This window comes from Terrapene carolina, unplaced genomic scaffold, assembly GCF_002925995.2.
Source record: "Terrapene carolina triunguis isolate 2854851 unplaced genomic scaffold, T_m_triunguis-2.0 Scaffold58, whole genome shotgun sequence".
Taxonomy (NCBI): Eukaryota; Metazoa; Chordata; order Testudines; family Emydidae; genus Terrapene; species Terrapene triunguis.
In genome coordinates, this window is record NW_020664409.1 from 112,627,024 (window position 1) to 112,647,491 (window position 20,468).

At 50.7% G+C, this 20,468-nt stretch overlaps 1 protein-coding gene across 3 annotated transcripts in view; it reads right to left on the bottom strand.

Moving 5' to 3' along the window:
* The window catches only part of HSF1 (heat shock transcription factor 1), a 100,639-nt gene that overhangs the window by 15,540 nt on the left and 64,631 nt on the right, over positions 1-20,468 (bottom strand). For all 3 annotated transcript variants that reach the window (XM_024209476.3, XM_024209475.3, XM_024209477.2), the window contains exons 5-9: positions 11,928-12,003; positions 11,416-11,477; positions 10,088-10,184; positions 5,407-5,543; positions 3,222-3,452 (exon numbers count right to left, since the gene is read on the bottom strand). In XM_024209476.3, coding sequence (XP_024065244.2) covers positions 3,222-3,452; positions 5,407-5,543; positions 10,088-10,184; positions 11,416-11,477; positions 11,928-12,003 — 603 coding nt within the window. The remainder of the gene's footprint in view (positions 1-3,221; positions 3,453-5,406; positions 5,544-10,087; positions 10,185-11,415; positions 11,478-11,927; positions 12,004-20,468) is intronic.

The following is a 20,468-nucleotide window of genomic DNA, read 5'->3' on the forward strand; positions in this document are numbered from 1 at the left end:
AAAGCCGGACATGTCCGGGAAAAACCGGACGTATGGTAACCCTATATGAAAGGAGACTCAAAGAGCTTGGCTTGTTTAGCCTAACCAAAAGAAGGCTGAAGGGAGAGATGATTGCTCTCTATACATATATCAGAGGGATAAATATCAGGGAGGGAGAGGAATTATTTAAGCTCAGTACCAATGTGGACACAAGAACAAATGGATATAAACTGGACATTAGGAAGTTTAGACTTGAAATTAGACAAAGGTTTCTAAACATCAGAGGAGTGAAGTTCTGGAACAGCCTTCCAAGGGGAGCAGTGGGGGCAAAAGACATATCTGGCTTCAAGACTAAGCTTGATAAGTTTATGGAGGGGATGGTATGATGGGATAGCCTAATTTTGCCAATTAAATGATCTTTGGCTATTAGCGGTAAATATGCCCAATGGCCTGTGATGGGATGTTAGATGGGGTGGGATCTGAGTTACTACAGAGAATTCTTTCCTGGGTGTCTGGCTGGTGAGTCTTGCCCACATGCTCAGGGTTTAGCTGATCGCCATATTTGGGGTTGAGAAGGAATTTTCCTCCAGGGCAGATTGGCAGAAGCCCTGGGGGGTTTTCGCCTTCCTCTGCAGCGTGGGGCCCGGGTCATTTGCTGGAGGATTCTCTGCACCTTGAAGTCTTTAAACCATGATTTGAGGACTTCAATGGCTCAGACATAGGTTTGATACAGGAGTGGGTGGGTGAGATTCTGTGGCCTGCATTGTGCAGGACGTCAGACTAGATGATCATAATGGTCCCTTCTGACCTTAAAGTCTATGAGTCTATGATTTGGCCTTGAACTGCCTGACACCTGCCCAAGTTGACACCAGTCAGAATGACATCAAGACTGCCAGATTCAGAAGACACCCCAGGAACCAGATTCACAGGGAAACGTTTAGCAGTGTCAGAGAATGATTACAGAAACCCATCTGTCTCTTAGACTCATAGACTTTAAGGTCAGAAGGGACCATTATGGTCATCTAGTCTGACCTCCCGCATGATGCAGGCCACAAAAGCTGACCCACCCAATTTCCCTTATCTCAGCTGTTGAAGTCTCCAGATCGTGATTTGAAGACTTCAAGTCGCAGAGAATCCTCCAGCTTGAGACCCCTGCCCTATGCTGCGGAGGAAGGCAAAAAACCTCCAGGGCCTCTGCCAATCTACCCTGGAGGAAAATTCCTTCCCGACCCCAAATATGGCGATCAGTAGAACCCCGAGCATACAGGCAAGATTCTCCAGCCGGACCCACATTTTACCAGCGATGGCACGCTATTGCCTAATTGACTAAAATCACGTTATCTTGTATGAACCCTGACAAGAAGTGATATGTATACAAACAACCTGAATGGCCTTGTGCTTCAAGCACACAGCAGGACAGAATTCTTCATGATTTCCAGAGTGGAGGATACACTGAATTTGGGTTGAACTCTGTAAGAACTTCTGATCTCCTGCTCTGGATAACATTACTCTTTTGTTGCTCAGCCGGCCCATCAGTACATGCTGGCAGAACAAAGTCTGGGGGAAAAGGAGACCTGGGCATGTTCACAGAGTGGCTGGACAAGTAGGAATGTTGCAGGTTCACAACCTGCTGGGGAAGCGATTACAGCTTCAGTGCTATCTCTGCACTCCATTTATATATAAGAACAATCAGATTCTTTAAGGTTTCTTTTTTGGGCCTCCCTCATGTGGCTCTAAAATACACTGAAGACTTGAAAGCAGTGAAGAACCCGGAGCTCATCAGGTGACTAGAAATGAGGTCTCACCTCAGGACAGTAAGCTGAGTGAGTCCCCATGACCGACCTGGCCTGAGAGCTCTCTACCACCCTCTGGTGCTCTGGAACCAAATTTACTTTTTCAAAATTGTTTTTGCCACTTAGAAAGGGACTATGCTCTGGTGTTCACACAGAGATGAATAGATGCCAAGGCCAGAAGGGACCATTGTGATCCTCCAGTGTAACGCAGACCAGAGACTGGCCCCAAAATAATTCCTAGAACAGATCTTTTAGAAAAACAGCCCGTCTGGATTTAAACATTCCCCACCACAACCCTTGGGAAATGGTTCCAACGGTTAATCACTCTCACTTTCTTCTCTTTGTTAAGATAAATAGATTGAGTTCCTGGAGTCTCTCACGCTAAGGCAGGCAGAGGGCCGTGACGCTGATACTCGGCTCTCCCTACAGCACAGACTACCGAGAGAGTAGGAGACACTTGGGATCTGGCCTGGGGGGACTGGGTAAGGATTTTGCTCTGCTTTTTGACCAATGGATACTTGTCAAACACATTCTAGTTTATTGTCTCTAAACCTGGTGTTAGGTTTCTGAACTCTGCTTGGTGATGCAGGCAGGGGACCCCAAAGCTCAGCGAACTATTGCCTAGCAACGATCCATCTGCCATCCAGGGAGTCCAGCATGTTTAGAGGCAACCTGAATCCAGGAGTGGTAATGAGGCCGAGTGGGGGAGCTAGAGGAGCAATCCTAGGTGGCTCCGCAAGGCGTCTTCCTCTAGTCACACCAAGCAGAGCGGTGACAAAGGCAGGAGACAGCGCAGAAGCAGCCCCACAGAGGAGAGGCCAAAGTGCAGTCCACTGGTGAAACGCTGCTCACAGCAGCTCTCCTCTTTATATGGAGGTAAAGCCCATAGAGACTTCAGTTCCCAGCATGCACTTCTCCATCTTGATCCGAATGGAAGGATGCTCGCACTGCATGCCTCACAGGCTCCCAAGAGGAAGTGGGAGCTGCAATCTACCTGGTTCTGTACCGGTGACGTCCTGCGGCCCTATGCTGGGTCGTCTGCGCACTGCTGGCTTTACAGTGGCTGACTTGTACCCTGTCGGAGTGGGCAATCTGAACGCAATGATTTTATTTAGCTAAATAACTCTACCCCTTTTTCTCTGGAGTTCCTGGTACTTGTACCCCTGCCTGCAAGGGGTCATGTCCCCTGCATCGGGGGTTAAATCACTGTGTGGGGCCAGGTGACGGCCTGAACTCACTGCCCCTAGAAGAGCGGCAATAGGAAAGCAAAATAAACTCCACACTGGCTATTTGCATCCAGGACAGCGATGGGATCTGCAGGGCACTCAGAGACATTGCGATGCTGGTTTCCAGGAAGCCAGTTACTAGCAATTTAAACACTTTACTAGTGGAGCTGTGACGTGGCCAACTGGGCCCAGGCACGCGCCGGAGTCCTGGCACGGTACTTACTTGTCGAGGCAGGCAACGCTGAGGCACTTTTCTGGGGGCTGAGGCTGCGTGGTGCTGTCGCTGGCAGCGGCCGTGGTGTTGGGTTCATTCTCCTGGAGGATGGAGTCAATGAAGGTGGAGGGAGACAGAGGGGTTTCAACAGCAGGAGGGTTCCCAGGGCTGGCCTCCTCTATCTGGGGGCTGGGGGTGGGACTGGGGGGCTCTTCTTTGATACGGACCACAGGGCTGCTCCTTGGAGAAACAGAAAGAGAATGGTCACCAAGGCAGCAATGGTCTGCCAGTCCCTGCTCTCCGCATGGCACGCAGACAAATCCCAGTGCCAGACACCGCCTCCCTCAGAGTGCTGGTCCCTGAAACAGGATTAGCCAGAACTAGGGTGGTGAACTAAGGCAAAGTGTTTTCCTCTGGTTGTGCCCTAGAGCAAACCCCTGGCGTGAATGCCACAGGCTGCCAGGCGCTCTCTTTCCAACCCCCATAGCTGTGACTTTGGTAAGTGCAGCAATCTAAGACCAGGCCTACACAGATTGACTCGCAGTTCAATTATTTTGCTTAGGGGTGTGATTATTTTCATAAATAAATAGTTTCATTGATACAACCCCTAGTATATGTGGAGTTACACCAGTCTAAAGGTGCATATACCAGAACAGCTTATTCTCCTACTCTATGGGAGTAAGCTATCCTGGTCTAAGCACTACCATACCGATATGGATAGTAGTGGTATGTGTAGACAAGGCCTGAGATCCACTCTCTCCCTAAGAGCACTGTCGTTGCTTCTTGGATTCTGTGCTTTTATGCGAGGGATGATGGCTTCTCTGGCCAGCCCTAATTCTGTAGCTGGAAATCCCCTTCCGCACCCCAACTGACTGAATTAGGGTGTGAGTGGTTCAAATAGCCCTCTGGAAGGGACAGCAGTGAGAAAAGAACAAATAAAAGGCCAATTAAGCAAACATATGGTCTATATTTAAGGGTGAGCGTTCCCGGCGGAGGTGTATGCAAAACAATAAATAACATTTGAGTGCGATTCAGCACTGCAGGGGAGGCGCCAGCGCCAAGAATAGACTGTTCGAGGAGATGAACAGGTGCTAAAGCACGGAGGACATTTCTTGCTGGGGAAGCTCAGGCCTCTGACATCTCGTTGGGCAGGGGTGGCAGGGAATAGCAGCTTAAAGGCCGAGCTACAAGGGAACAGTGATGGAGGCATACAGGGCTAAGAGCAGCGCTCAGTGGAATCAGTGGGCATCATACACACAGAGCTCAGGGCGGGATTTGGCTGAGTATCCATGATCACTCCTGTGTGCCTTGTGGCAGGAGACAGTCTGACTTTTCTGGGCTGGGACTGGCTGGAAGCTTCTTGCTATCCAAGGTCAGATACATTTGCTTCAGGTGCTCAGCCTCCCTGCCCTGCTGTATGGCGATGGACCCAGTCACTGTCTCTCCGAGGAGGAGGAGTAACTTGGAAAGAAAGGCAACTGCTTTTTAACCCACGCCCTCCTACACTGGGAGCGTGGACTGCCAAGGCGAGTGTTTACCCTGTCCCCATAGTCAGGAGTGCCGATACTTCACTCATTCTAGTCACCGAACAAGCAGGTCAGTGCTTCCCCGTGGCCTGAGAGGACAGCACAATAACTGTTCCAGAACAGCAGTGTTCAGGCTGCATCTACACTACAGAGCTTCTGCTGCTCTAGCCCCCTCGCAGAGCTGCACCGTAGACTGACACCCAGAGCTCTCCGGCCAGTGGAGGAACACCACCTCCCTGAACAATGTTAGCTACGCTGGCAGAAGCACTCTTCTGTCGCCATAGCTGAGTCTGCACTGGGGGGTTTGCCAACCCAGCTATAGCGCTAGATGTTGTGGTTTTTCCCACCCCGGTCCGACACAGCTTTGCCAGGATAAATGTTAAGTGTAGACCAGGACTCTGATTAGATCAAGGAAACAGGAGTGAATTTGGCATCTTCCAATAATCAGACAAAAGATTGAAACTAAAACAAGAACCTGTGGGGCAAGCAGTGTCCTGAGTAAGAAAGGGCTGAAGGACCTGGTCTGATTCCCAGCAGCCTCAGGCTCTAAGGGAATGCCTCCCTAACACAGCAGCTCCAAGGGCGATGCTGGTTTCTTGCTGCAATTCCCTACTGCGAGAGACCCACACCCGAGCTGGTGTTCCATAACCCAAACTCCACACAGATACCTTTCATCGAGACTGCCACTGGGGGAAGCTGAGGGGCTGGACTGGGCTAGTTCCGTCACGTCGGAGATAATGGGACCAGAGTTGGCTGAAGAATCCGGGGAGTACAGATTGGAGCCGCTGTATGCCGGGGAAGAAGCCTGAAATAACAATCAGAGCATTAGTGAAGTCATGTGACAGGCACACATGTACAGTCCCATTGCCAGGCACGCAGCCTGTGAGAGGGAGGTGCAGGTGCCACGGTGAGTAAGAGTACAGAGAGCTCACAGCCGATTGTGAGGACGAAGACGGGGGGCCTATCTCAACAAAAGCCCGTGCTGGCAGTCTCCAGCGTTCAAAAATCAGGGTGTTGCCCTAAAAATCATTAAACTGACTTAAAACTTATGAGATCTTTAAAGCACACAACATGTTGGGTTCTTTCTGGAGTTTGGGCCTTTAGGGTTCACACATTTTCCAATTTTTCTCTGCAACCAAGAGAGCTAAAAGCTTCCTTTTATGTTTCGATGCCAGCTGAGATTCTCACATATTCACCTGCCTCAGGGAGTTGGGGCTTTAAGAAATACCAACTATTGTGAGTCTTGCCACCAAACTGTGAGATAGCAACACTGAAAGGCAATCCCATGGCAGGAGGGATTTCTAGTGAGCAGACCGAGTGAACCTGGATCCCCTCGCAAGTGCAGAAGTCTCAGCCAGGGAGTAAGGGTGGAGGGGCTTTTCACTTAAGGCACCTTTTCAGCTGCTAAATAAACTCCAGATCAAATTATGGACCAAATTCTGGCTGCCTGGTGCACACAGGCACACCCCAAAAAACTGACAGGCAGAGGGGGATCTGCGGCTTGTGTCCTAATTCAACACCTCTGGCGCTTACCACACCCGCCCAGAGATGACCCATGAGCCCACTAACTCTCCTCCTTCACATCCCTTCTTGAGACCCCAAAGAAATCAGCCACTGCATGATGGCTAGGCTGGGGGCAGTTGGGAAGGACCACGAGTCGTTATTTATCATGAGGGTATTTATGTATATAAACCCATGTCTATTCAGACGTCTCCCTCTCTCGCTTGTCTTCTTAGATCGTAACCTGTTTGGAACCTGTGTCACCTCTACCTGTGTTCATACAGTGTGTAGCCCAGGGGTCTCAAACACGCGCCCCCCACCCCTCTGCCTACCCCGTGGCGCCGCGAGCCCCGCGCCGCTCCCTGAAGCAGCTGGACTAGATACTGGCACTTCTGGGGCTTTTAAAAAGAAAAAAAGCCCTTTTCTTTACAGGTCTGTCCTACTGCTTTTTAGCCACTCAGGCTTAGTGTCCTTTCTAAGTACTACCATCCCTGCAGCCCCGGGCGGGGAGTAGAGGGCTCCGGGCTCTCGCTTCCAGGCACTGCCCCCTGCAGCTCCCACTGGCTGGGAACAGAGAACCGCGGCCAATGGGAGTTTTGGGGGAGGTACCTGGCGGAGCAAGAGCAGCACATGGCGCCGTTTCTCAGTTACGCCGTTACTCTAGGTAAGCGGCGCCGGGCCAGAGCCCGCCCCCCGCACTCCAATCCCCTGTCCGGAGCCCCCTGCCACATCCCACACCCTCCCGCACTCCAACTCCCTGCCCTGAGCCCCCTGCCACACCCTGCACCCCAACCCCCGCGGTACCCCTCATCCCTCCAGCACCGCACACCCCAACTCCCCGCCCTGAGCTCCCTGCCGCACCCTGCACCCTGACCCCTGCCGCACTCCTCGCCCCTCCTGCACCCCACACCCCAATTCCCTGCCCTGAGCCCCCATCACACCCTGCACCCCTCCTGTGCCCCCTGGGGGCAGGGAGGGGGCAGAGTTGGGGTGAGGACTTCGGGGAAGGGGTTGGAATGGGGGCAGGGAAGGGACGGGAAGAGGCAGGGCAGGGGCGGGGCCTCATGGAAGGGGTGGAGTGGGGGCGGGGGCAGCAAGGGGTGGGTGTCAGTGATGCGGCCCTTGGGCCAATGCACTAGTCCTCATGCGGCCCTCGTGGTCATTTGAGTTTCAGACCCCTGGTCTAGCCCAATGGGATCCCAGTCCTGGTCAGGCTTCTCGACACCCTCATAATATAAATATTAAACAACAGCTCTTCATTCTGGCTCCCTCCTTACCAGGTGCTCAGATGCCTCTGTGTTGGTGGGAGCCGTAGAAGTGTCAGCTAGAACCATGTGGAGCAGACCCTCTGCCCCAGGCACTGCCCCGGGCAGTCCTTGGACCATGCGAGAGGTTTGTGTGCATATGCCTCCTGACTTGGTGACGGTCAATGAGCAAGCCACAGTGTGGATACGAATAGTGTGAGTGAGAGCACTACCACTCGGAACCTGAGTGCACAGTACAGGTGGCTCAGAAAAGCTGCCCACCCATCACTTCTGCTTTGAGTAGAAAGTCATAAACACTTGAGCTTGAGAGAAGATGGCCAGCTGTGTTTCTCATAATTGGGACAATCCTGTAACACTTGGAACAGCTCCTGCTGGCTTTGCTTAAGTGTTTGCTGAATGCAAGAATAAGGACACATTTCAAAGGCGGTAACAGGGCTAGGAGGGGGTTGGGATGGGAACACAGAAATTCCCCATGGGGGTGGGGGGGTCTAAGCACAGGGTAGAATTTTTAATAGGGCTACGTTTTTGGTTCTGTGGTGGAAAACTGGATCAGGTAACATTCTACAAGGAGAGCAGTGTGAGTCTGAGTGTCTGCGTGCACACACGCAAAGTTAATGCAGTAACTTTTCCCGTCTGGACGCTTGGGTTGTCCAGGGACATGAGCCTAGTGTTCAGTCTGCTGTCCCCACAATGCTGCAGGACAGACATTATTATTCAGCTTCTTGGACACCTTTTATGTTGCTTTAAAAAAAGGAAAGAATATATGGGAATCAGTCCTGTGGAGGGTGGGAGCGTCAGGACTATGGGGTAGCGGAGCTGTTGGAAATGGCTGCTAGTCTCTAACCATGGCTGTAAATCTCACTTCCAGCAGTACAATGTTCACAGCACAGCACCAAGAAGTGGGCTGGACGTAAATGCTGCCTGGCAGTTTTGCCCAAGGAATACTGCCATTTGGCTCCCTAATGCTAGACAGGTGGGGCCTAGACACAGGCCCTGAGCACAATTAGTGCAAACCCCATGGTGTGGGCACTCTGATTTCAAACCAACTAAAACAGGGCACCTCTGGAATCAAGAGCGGCCGCACCAGGGGATGCACGGATTTAACTAATTACACTATCCCAGAGGCAATCAAAGGCACAAGGTGATTGAGTTTATCACAGCTCCCCCCAAAGGCAATCAACACTGAAGCCAATTAACTCTATCAGCAAATGAACTTGATTAGGGCTCTTCAGCTGTTAACGGACAATTCCCACAGTGAGCCCAACCCCACCACCTGTTTAATGAGACCCTGCACCCCAGGACAAAGGGCAATTTGTACGCTCAGAAATTCAGTGCACTGCCATACCAATTAGGTTTCAATCATGTGTGAATGTGAATAGGTGAAAAGGGGAATCCAAATACACAGGATCCTGTCTCTCTTTCTCTGGCTTGCGGGGGCGTGCTGCAGCAGAGGCAATGTACGTAGCTCTAGGCCTGGGAAGAGGGGAATGATGGGGGTGGTGGCACTGCCCATTCAAAAGCGAATTAAGGACCAGGATTGGTGGACTTGGGATGTTACTGCATGGCAAGCTGGTGTGCTGAAGACCGTACCCTGCTTACCCCACAGTAACGTGGGTAGGCAAGTCCACTGAAGAGAATCCTGCCCAGTACGCCTTGGCCAGAGGATGGTAGATGGGAGGCAGGACATCAAAGGGATGGATGGATGAAAGGTGGATGGGAAAGGAGACAAGAATTAGGGGCTTTCAGGAATCCAACAGCAAATTAAAGGCCCATCCAGAAAATAAGCAATAACAATGCTTCCCGTGGGCCCCTCTGGGGGACCTGCCTGTGGCGCACCCTGGAGCCAGGGAGCTGGCCAAAGTGCCTGGCATCCAAACTCAGCAACAGAAGTCAAGGCCTGAAACAAGTGTCCCGTGTCCAAAGCCACCTGTTGGGGGGTGACATTCCCCCCTCACACCGGGAAGGTTACTGCATGCTCTGGGATCAAAAGGGTTTAATATCACATAGCCCTACTGCCTGAGCACCAGGGACTTGCTCCACCCTTACACTCCAGTCCAGGTTACCCCTGTGGCCCCCCCATGAACGCCTCTCAATTCTCACCACGGAACCTTGCTATTCCAGGCCTGGGCTCACCAAGGCTCTACAATGCACCTCAATCCTGACCGCCGGTGTCCAGAGGACAAACCCCAGTTATGTGAGTGCGTGATGGGTTGGCAATGGGAGCAAACATTCAGCAGGGAATTGTTTGAGACCAAGTGCTCTTTGTTTGTGACAAAACCCAAAGGTGAACCCAGGTCAGCAGAGCGCTAGGTGCTGATGAACTCGGATAGCATGTCTGTTTGCATGGCGCATGTTCACTCCTGCCATGTTCTGCCTCTGAGTTAGCTACAGACTAAAATCCCCTCTCGGTAGGCTACAGAGCGCACCTGTCACTTTGATATCCTGCCAAATAACACACAAATCTCCTGAGCAAAGTGCAGCGTCAAGAAGAGGCCAGCTGGAGGAGCCTCAGATGACCCCTCCTTCCCCACACAGCTGTGCCCTCTTCCCCTCTCTCAGGACCAGGAGCACCCAGAGCACTTACTGCGTATGGGGATGAACCGTGGACGTGCTCCAAGGAGTACTGCCGACTGTATTTAGGCATGGAATGTGCTGAACTGCTGTCGTTCAACATCAGGGGGCTGCAAGAGAAACCCAACACCCATAAGAGAGTTACAAAGCTCCAGGTGCTGCATCTCCCTGAGAACACAGGGTCAGACATTAGCCAGGTGACCCAGGACCCAGGATACATCTGGCTGCCCTGGGCGTGGAAACCCTGTGGCTGGCGGTGGGGTGTGGGGTCAGAGTCCAGTACTGCAGAGCAGGGAAGCTAAGGACATGCAGCAAATCCAATGCATCACACTGTGGCTCTCCACAAACAGCAAAGCAAGTGGTTTGCCATTATTGCCAGTCTTCTGAACTCCGCTCTCCGAGTCCTCAGTGTAGCTAGCACATTATATGCCGAGGGGTCCCGATCTGTGTGCCTGTGGTAAGACTTTACCCTCTTTAGAGGACCATAACCAGCAACACCTCCAAGCGATTACGGAGTAGCACCGAGGAGCATGCACAGCCCCTTCAGCTCTACTTTGGGAGCAGTGGTGCTGTAATGGGAATTGGGCCTCTCTGCACCTCCAAATCTAGCTGGGAAAAGCAACGTGTATAATTCAGAACATAAGGAGTGAAATGCTTTGCAAATGAACACCATGTCCCAGGGGCCCTCACTAGCTCCCTTCAGGCCTGCTGGGCAAAGCTCCCTCCGAGCACACCCCTGCAGCTTCTGAACACATCTGAGTGGAGTGTCACATCAGCAGTGTTTGCACTCTGCTCTGCTTCAGCACCGTCCTACTGCTCCTAGGACAGCTCATCTGGTGCCACCTCCACCCTGACCACTTCTGCCTGCACTTCGTATCTTTTCAGAGTGTGAGCTCCTTGGGGCTGGAGCTGTCTCTCCCTGCGTGGCTAGAAAGCACTCGGCACACCTTGGGCACTACTGCTGTACAAAGAATCAGCATTTGAGGCTTGTAAGACCACAGCTGTTGTCAGCTTTTCACTTTGCAGCCTCATTGGTTACAACAGTTTATGAGTGAAATGGGTTCCGGGGGGGGCTCTGGGGGGCTTGGTTTGCAAACCCTGCTGGATTAGCAGCAGAGGCTTGGTTAGCTCCCTGGGGTGTGACATTGAAAGCTGCCCTCTAGCTGTGAAGTGTGGCCGGATGCTGACTCGATGCCAGTGACTCTTGTCCAGTTCTACCACACTGGGAAACATGCTCCAGAAGTGACAGAGGGGTGGAATCCCTTCCCAGTCACTGCTCTGAAGCACGCTCCGGCCTTTCCCACAGGGAATCTGTATCTCGATGTCTGCACATAGACTTACATCTTTCTCTTCACCCCAAGGATACGGTTTGACTGCACCAATGAAATCAAGAACTGGATAAGCTGTGGGGAGAAAAAAGAACTCCTGTTATCATGATGCGTACAGTAGCCTGGAAAAAACAAGGATCAATAGCTGAGATCCCTTGCCAAGGGGTTCAAAGCAGCGTCAGAAGAGGACAAGGTAGCAATGGGGCAGACTGCTGAGCACGTGTGATGGTCTTTAGAATGACAGTTGAGTTTGCAGGAAAAATACACTAGCAGTCAATTCAATTCCACATTATAACAGGCCAGGCAAGGACTTGTCTTCTGGTCATGGGCTGCTGATATTCATGGTGGTACGAGAAGCCGGTAGTGCCTCAGAATCTACTTGTCTGAAACAGAACTAGTACAACCAAGTACCTCTGCTGTTCCAATTCCCTTCTCTGGCCCACTACAACACCAGGCAACCCTACTGCTGAGGGCAGCTCGGATCCTTCTGCGCTCTCAGGGAGTGGGGGAGCAGGCTAGATTTACCTTATTGACGACTTTCTGCTGCTGGGCATGTTTCTGCCTCAAGCTGGCCACTTCCCTCCACAATGCCTCATTCTCACTGCAAGGAAGGAGAAAGCCATCAGACTGCAAAGTGCTGCCTTTGGGGCAGAACAAGCTGATCCTGGGGTAAGTGCTGGGAAAGCTGCAGCAGGACTGCAGACATCTCCAGATACCAGCTCATTTACAAGCTCCTGGGGACACGGGAGAAACTTTTCTTTATTCACTAATTTTGCTCTGCCGTTTTTTACTTGCAGCAAAACTACAGCGATGCTAGACTCACACATATGGGCAAATATAGATATTTTGATTTTAAAGTATCTGCTCTTTTTTGTTGAGTTCTGTTCCCATCCCTGTAGCACGTGCTCATCTCAAAAGAGAAGCAGTGGAAACAGAAGGGTTTACAAACTGGTGATAGAAGCAATCAGAGACTTACACACAAAGGCTATGTCTACACCGGAATTGAACGACAAAACGTTTGTCTTTCAGAGGTGATAACCCTCCCCCCTCCTCCCCCCGAAAGATAAAAGTTTTGCAGTGACAAGTGCCAGTGTGAACAGCGTGTTGTCGGCAGGACAATGCAAACGCCACTTGTTGGGGGTAGAAGTATTTTGTCGGTAGGAGAGCCGACAAACAGTGGCTACACTGTATGAGCGGCACAGCTGTGGTGACACAGTCATGTCGCTGAAAGCTGTGTAGTGTAGACATAGCCAAAGGGGTCATGGAAAGACTGGGGAGGATAGGAATAAGAGGGGACACAAACAGCTCGATGGGATAGGGAAGGTAAATCAGGGCTCCTATTTGTACTTTACAGTAATATAAGAACAAAGGGACACTCAGTGAAATTGAAAGGTGGCAAATATAACACTGATAAGAGGAACACATTACTTATATCACACAGCTTGTGCAACTCAGTGTCACAAGCTATCTCAGAAGCAAGGAGCTTCGTAAGATTTACCGAAGGATCAGACATTTTACAGTACACAGGTAATGAGAACAGCCCCAGTTTTATCAGACACTTCTTTAAATTTGTACAGGCTTCGGGGCCAGGACAAGGGACTTGAACTTATTACACAGCACAGAACAGCTTCTCTTAGAACGAAAGTCAGGAGAACACGACATTTCCAGCAAACACAGTGTGACCTAAGATGCAGTTCAGAAGTCTAAGGAGCTCGTTTGTGTTTGGGGTGGGGTGATCAGGGTGACTGACCCAGGAACGGCTGCTGCTTGTCACATTAAACGTCCCTTGCCAGTGGAGCAGTTGCAGGTCTTTCAGGTACAGGATCAGTTGTGTGCTGGAATTGTCAGCCATTTAGTGCAGGAGCCCTCTAGTCCAGGCCCCCAGTGCATCTACATTGCGATCAAAGACCCACAGCACAGCTACGCCTGCTGCAGAAGGTCTCAGAGCCCGAACACCTACACTGCAGTTTTTAGCCCCAGAGCCCAAGCCTGACTCAGTTGACCTGGGCTCTCAGACGTGGTGCTGGGTTTGTTTATCGCAGTGTCGACTTACCCACAGAGCGTCTGTGAACACCTTCTGGAAAGGGTCTGTAAAGAGCCCACATTTTCCCTGAAAACACAGGGAATAATCTGACCATGGCAGCTAGTCCCAACCCCGCGCAGGAAGCAGCTTCTGGGGTTTGCTCAGCTCTGAGCATTGGCATCTTTCCTATTCAAGGGAAGAACCTGCAACCCCGCTTCGAGTGCTGAGCTTCAAATGTTCAGACAGCTTGAACCAAGGGCTTCCTTCCAGGAATGATTCCTGCCCACAATGCCTGAGACACATCTAAGCAATGCAATGACGGCTAAGGTCCTACAGGCCAAAACTAGTGACAAATAATGAAAGATGGGGGAAGAGAGCGAGAAACAGCTAAAGAAAGGCTCACAAACAGTTAAAATGTTTTGAAAGCAGGAGAAAGTGCTTTAATCCTTTCTTTAGCACAGTGTTTTATGAGGCAATTAAATGCTGGTGAAGAGTTTATAAGGGCCAGTTTCAAACGTTTCATTTCAGGGGTTATTAAAAGATCTTAGAAGTGTTTTATTTCTACAATATTTTATAGAACTACATAAACTCGGCCCCTCTCTGCACCTGGCTCTTTTAAAACATTGCTTCCCAGGGAGCACTCCAGGCTTGGGTCACATGCTTTGTATTTAAGACCACTGGGTAAGGAGCTGAGGGGCACATTTCGAATTCAAGGACAGAGCTTGCGTGCCGCGGGGCTATCTGTACAAGGAAGTTGTGACTCAGCCCCATGACAGAGTTATACATAGTGGTGTCATCTGGACCTTTACAAAGGGAGGAAGTTACCTTGCGCAGTAACGGTAGTTCTTCGAAATGTGTCCCCCTATGGGTGCTCCATTGTAGGTGTATGCGCACACCCCCCGCTGCTGATCGGAGAATTTCAATAGCAGTCTGTCCCGCCCGCACGGCTCCCCGCCTGCCACGAGGCTAGCCAGTGTGTGCAGGCATTCCCGCATCAGTTCCTTCTCTACTGAAGAGTCAAACAGTGGAACTCCGAAGAAGAGGGGAGGGGTCGTGGAGCACCCATAGGGACACACGTCTCGAAGAACCATCGTTAGGCACAAGGTAACTTCTTCTTTTTCTTCTAAATGTGTCCCCCTATGGGTGCTCCACTGTAGGTGACTCCCGAGCAGTACCCACCACTGGAGGCTGGGACTTCAGAGTCAAGTTTGATATAGAGGACAGTACTGTGGCACGGAATTGGGTGTCTGTAGACGAATCCCCCAGAATGGCATAGTGTTCTGCAAAGGTATGCCCAGATGCCCAGGCAGCTGCTTTGCAGAGCTCAGTTATAGGGATACCCTCGGAGAAGGTGATCGGTGAGGAGACTGGCCTCGTGCATATTGAAGATGAGGGTGTTACCGCATGGAGTTGGCCGCAGAGTTTAATACAGCCAGAGACCCAGTTGGAGAGCCCCTGTGCTGAGATCGCTGCATCTTTCGATCTCTCTGCAATGGAGAGGAAGAGTCTCAGAGATTTTCTAAAGGCCTTTGTTCTATCCAAATAGAAGGCCAAGGCTCTTCTCACGTCGAGCGAATGGAGGATGCCTTTCCTGTTGTCCTCACGAGGTTTGGGATAAACTCTGGCAAGCTGAATACGTTGATTCATGTGAAATGCAGAAGTCACTTTAGGGGTGAACTTGGGATGTGCTCTGAGTGTGACCGTGTCAACGAAGAACACAGTAAAAGGGGGATGTGCCATCAAGGCTGCTATCTGCCCTATCCTTCTGGCTGAAGTGATGGCGATGTGGAACATCGTCTTTATGGAAAGGTGAGTTAGTGAACAAGTGGCCATGGGTTCAAATGGCGGTCTAGTCAGTCCTTTTAACACTAGATTGAGGTCCCATTGGAGAGTGGGGGCCTAGGTTGTGGGAAGAGGTTTGCTATGCCTTTAAGAAACCTCTTCATAGTTGTGTGGGAAAAGACTGAGTAGCCATCTACCTGCTGGTGGAAGGTTGCAACTGCTGCTAAATGAACCTTCAGTGAGCTACCAGAGAGACTCGCTTGTCTATGTTTGGCTTGTAAACTGAATGTAACCACTCTTGAAGGCATCTCATGCATAATCTGGCACGAGGAATAACAGATGTGTCCACAGCCATGTGTCCCAGAAGTTGGATTCAATGCTTGGCCGAAGTTTGGGGGCTGGATTGCACTGTCTCCATCAACGAGGAGAGACTGAGAAATCTGTGATGTGGGAGGAGCGCCTTTGCCTGAGTGGAGTCGAGGTCAGCGCCTATGAATTCTAGTCTCTGCACCGGCAGACCCAGATTCAGAAACAGTGAGTGACCCGTTGAGCCTCTGTGTAGGACCGTGCCATGAGAAGGCAATCGTTTAGGTAAGGATAAATCATTATGCCCTGAGAGCGTAAGTGGGCTGCTACTACCGAGAGGACCTTGGAGCACACCCTGGGGGCCGATGAGAGGCCGAAAGGGAGTACTCTGTATTGGTAGTTGTCCTGGCCCAGCATGAATCTGAGGTAACGACTGTGACTTGCTAGGACAGAAGTGCGGAAGTATGTCCAGAAGGTTGAGGGCCGAGAACCAATCTCTGTCTTCTAATGCAGGGATGATTGTTGATAGGGTGACCATCTTGAATTTTTGCGCGTTGACATAACCGTTGAGCGCTCTGAGGTCCAATATGGGTCTCCAACCTCCCTTTTTCTTTGGTATCAAAAAGTAACGAGAGTAGAAGCCTTTGCCTCTGAGATGTACCAGCACAGACTCTATAGCTCCTATGCTGAGATGGTTACCTCTTGACGTAGTAGACTCTTGTGAGAAGGGTCCCTGATAAGGGATGGAGAAGGGTGTTTGGGAGGGGGATGGGAGGAGAAGTGGATGGCATATCAACACCCACTTGTCGGAGGTCATCCATCCCCAGGTGCTGAGGAATGGGGTCAGGCAGTCTCCGAAGGGAGGAGTGGGGTTTCCCAGTGAAAGGTAGCAAGGAGAGTGGCACCTCGACCAACCCATCAAAACTGCCACTTTGAGGTTGAGGGCTGAGACGAAGTCGGTTGCGGTCCCGATTGCTTTCGCTTGGGGAACTTAGATTTCTTTCTCTGTAGCTCATAAGATCTCTGTGATGAGTATTGAGAGGTGTACTGCGATGACCGGGGCTTAAACTGTGGCTGAGGGCTGTATTTTCTCTTGTAGGCCAGCATGTATATCCCTAGGGATCGAAGAGTCACCTGAGAATCCTTCAACAATCCTTCAAGGGAAGGTCTACCACCATGGTTTGGCCCTCTTTAGGGAAGCCAGACAAATGCAGCCACGAAGCCCTTCTCAATCACGGCCGTAGAAACTGAACGTGCTACCATGTCTGCCGCATCTAATAAGCATTGGAGAGACTTTTTGCCACCAGCTGGCCCTCTTAATTATGGCCATAAATTGGTCTTTGTGGGAGTCCGGGAGCGGATCAATAAAATAATCTAGTTTCACATAGATCTGGTATTTATATTTGGCTAACAAGGCCTGGGTAGTTTGCTACCCAGAACTGAAGAGTGGCTGATGAATACGCTTTTCTGCCAAACAGGTCTAAATGTTTCCTGTCTCAGACATACGGGGTGGATTTAAACTGGTATTGGCGGCTCCTAGAATTAACCGCATACACAAGGTTGGAATTTGTAGGTAAGTGGGAAAGTAAAAATTCCGTGCCCTTTGCCAGCACATAATACTTTTTGTCCACCTGCTGGCATTTCGGCGGGACGGACGCAGGGGTCTGCCACATAACTCTGGCAGGATCCAGGAGTGACTCATTAACTGGGAGGGCCACTCTGGCAGAGGTGGAAGAGTGTAGAACGTCCACCAGTTTGTGGTGAGGCTCAGTCACTTGGTGCAGCTGTATTTGCAGGGCTTCTGCCACCCTCTGAGCTAAGTCCTGGAATGACTTAAAATCATCCACCATGGATGGCGGAGGGGGCATCACCGCCTCATCAGGCGAGGACGATGAAAGACGGGCATGAGAAGTGTCTTCCTTCTCTGCCTCAGTTTCCATTTCCCCAATAGCTCAGGAGGTTCCGACACCTTTGACCCTGCAGCTGAAGGAGGCTGCCCCCTTGCCTATTGGTATGCCATACCAAGGGCCTGGGAGGCTTGTTGCCTCTGGGCCTGCCATGGGTCCTAGTACGGCCATTGAGGGTAGGAGGCTGGTGGCTGGTACCATGGCTGCCCAAACCATGGAGGTTAAGGGGCGGGTGGGCGGGCGGGCCACCTGGTGTCAATGTGAAATGCATCAGACACTGAGAGATAATGTGGAGATATACCTATCTCATAGAGCTGGAAGGGACCCCGAAAGGTCGAGTCCAGCCCCCTGCCTTCACTAGCAGGACCAAGTACTGATTTTTGCCCCAGATCCCTAAGTGGCCCCCTCAAGGACTGAACTCACAACCCTGGGTTTAGCAGGCCGATTCTCAAATCACTGAGTTGTACCTCTGTTGCGCAGCTTCGTCTGCACTGGCTGACATGGTACCCATGGAATCGGAGACGCGGACCTAGTCATACGGTCTGTCGGTGCTGGTGCCAATGACCACGTTGATGTAGCCTTCCCCGTGACAGATCTTCCATGCTTTTCATGCCCATGCGGTACCAGTACTTCTTTGCCTGTACCCATCAGGTCTTTGGGCAGAGCGACTTGCTCTGTCAGCTCAGTACAGCACGTGCCTTGGGTACCAACTCTAGAAGCTTTGGCGCTGTCAGTACCAATGATACCCACAGAGCAGGAGATCGTTTCCAGCTCAATTGGGGCTCTCTACGGGAACTCACGGCCCTTTTCTTAGCGGTCTTGAGCAGTGAGTGGTTCATCTCCTTGGGCTCACCTGCCTTCAATGTAGAAGGTTGCGGTGACAGCTCTCGCTGGGACTCAGGGGGTTGAAGGGCTGACTCCATGAGCAGGACTTCCTGGACCTGGGTTTTAACTGCTGGGACCAATCACACTTTTGTGGATTGTGCTTTTCCCCTAGGCAGTGAATGCACTGCGAATATCCATCCATCACTAGGATGGATTCTTTGCAGCGAAGGCACTTTTTGAAGCCTGGACAGCCAGGCTTATCCTTGTCCAGGGAGGTCCCCCCACACTGGGGCTGGCGAGAGGCAAACCCTTTTTTCTCTTTTCTTTTTTGGCACCGCCAACTAAAACAAAGTACAAAAAAGAAAAAAGGCTTCAAATGAAGCTAAAATTTGCAAAACTGTAGGGAGTGAATGATCCGTGAACAGACAGTCTCTAGCCAGGGCAGTTGAGAAGGAACAGAGGAAGGAATGCTTCGCCCCATGGCAGGTGGGGCAGACTGCTATTGAAATTCTCTGATCAGCAGAATGGGGGCACACACACCCCTACAGTGGAGCACACTTAGGGACACTACTCGAAGAAGAATAAGCAACTCTCTAACTCAGGGCTTGGCAACCGTTCAGAGGTGGTGTGCCGAGTCTTCATTTATCACTCTAATTTAAGGTTTTGTGTGCCAGTAATACATTTTAATGTTTTTAGAAGGTCTCTTTGTCTAAGTCTATAATATATAACTAAACTATTGTTGTATGTAAAGTAAATAAGGTTTTTAAAATGTTTAAGAAGCTTCATTTAAAATTAAATTAAAATGCAGAGCCCTCCGGACCGGTGGCCAGGACCCGGGCAGTGTGAGTGCCACTGAAAATCAGCTCATGTGCTGATTTTGGGACGCGTGCCATAGGTTGCCTACCCCTGCTCTCGCTCTCTTACCATGCCGGACTGCTGTCCCTTGTGTCCCCTCTATGACTAAAGACAGGAGCTACTGCAGCCAATGAATAAGTAACATGAAAAATGTTCAGAGAAGCTGGCTAGAATTATCTGGGTCTTCTTCACAAAGAACATATAATGTCCACGAACACACCAGCCCTTCTCAGGTGGAAGGAAAGTGCAGTGTGTGTAAACTGGTGCCACATACGGGGATCAGATATGATGGTGATGAGCACCAGTACAAAACCCTGAGACACACAGATTTTTTTATGCAGCGGGTCTGAGGACCAACTCCCCCCAGAAACAGATTCTCTTCCCCTATGGTTTGTTCTCAGGCTTACTCCCACCTCACAGATGGCCTCGGCATAGAGACAGATGTGCCGGTCTAGTCAGAAAAACTGGGCATCTTTATACAGAAGCCCAGCTCTCCAGCCCCTCCAAGGATATGCCTACACTGCAGCTGGGAGCAGGCCTCCCAGCCCAGGCAGACAGACCTGTGTTGGCAGGGTTTGAGCTAGTGTGCTAAAAACAGCAGTGTGGCTAGTACAGCACCAGAGGAGGCTTGGGGTAGTCACCTGTGCTAGAACACAGCCAACCCTGTGGCCATCCCAAGTCTCTGCCCATGCTGCAACATTCCCACAGCTATTTTTGGCCTGCTAGCATCTCCTAGCTGCAGTGTAGACATGCCTCAAGAGGCCTGTGATCATCCTCCAAGGGAGACCTCAGCTAGACACGGACAATGATGTTCGTTATCTCTTGCAGCCAGAGGAGGCAGTCATTTGTTGTTAAGGGCTCACAAGGATCCCCGGGAGAACAGCCCCTCCTATTTGAAAAAGTCTTCCTAGGGCAATTTTAATTATCAGGATGCATTTGGGACAATGATTCCTTTATCCTTCCTTCAGTTAAAACTGCTCTGGGTAAAAAACCCCAAAGATTAGCTTTATGGCTAGTAATTACTGGAATTAATTAACCCATACCTGACATTTCCCATCAAATATGCCTTTTTAAACAAAATGCAGTGTTGCCAACTCACACTTTTATCGGGACTCTCCTCAATTCTGGTGTTTTTCATAAAGCCCAGCTGCTGGAGACGGGTGATTAGATGAGAACCTCGGCTTTCATTGTTATTGTTTCGAAAGGAAGGTTCTAATCCCTCGTGGTTGTAGAGAAAAGCTTGAAAACTTCAACCCTAAATGCTCCAAAACCAGAAGGCAAAGAAAAAGAACCTAGCCTGGATCTGGGGCTGTAGAACAAGTGGGGATCGCGGTACTGAAAACACCATTTTCAATGGTGACATGCAGC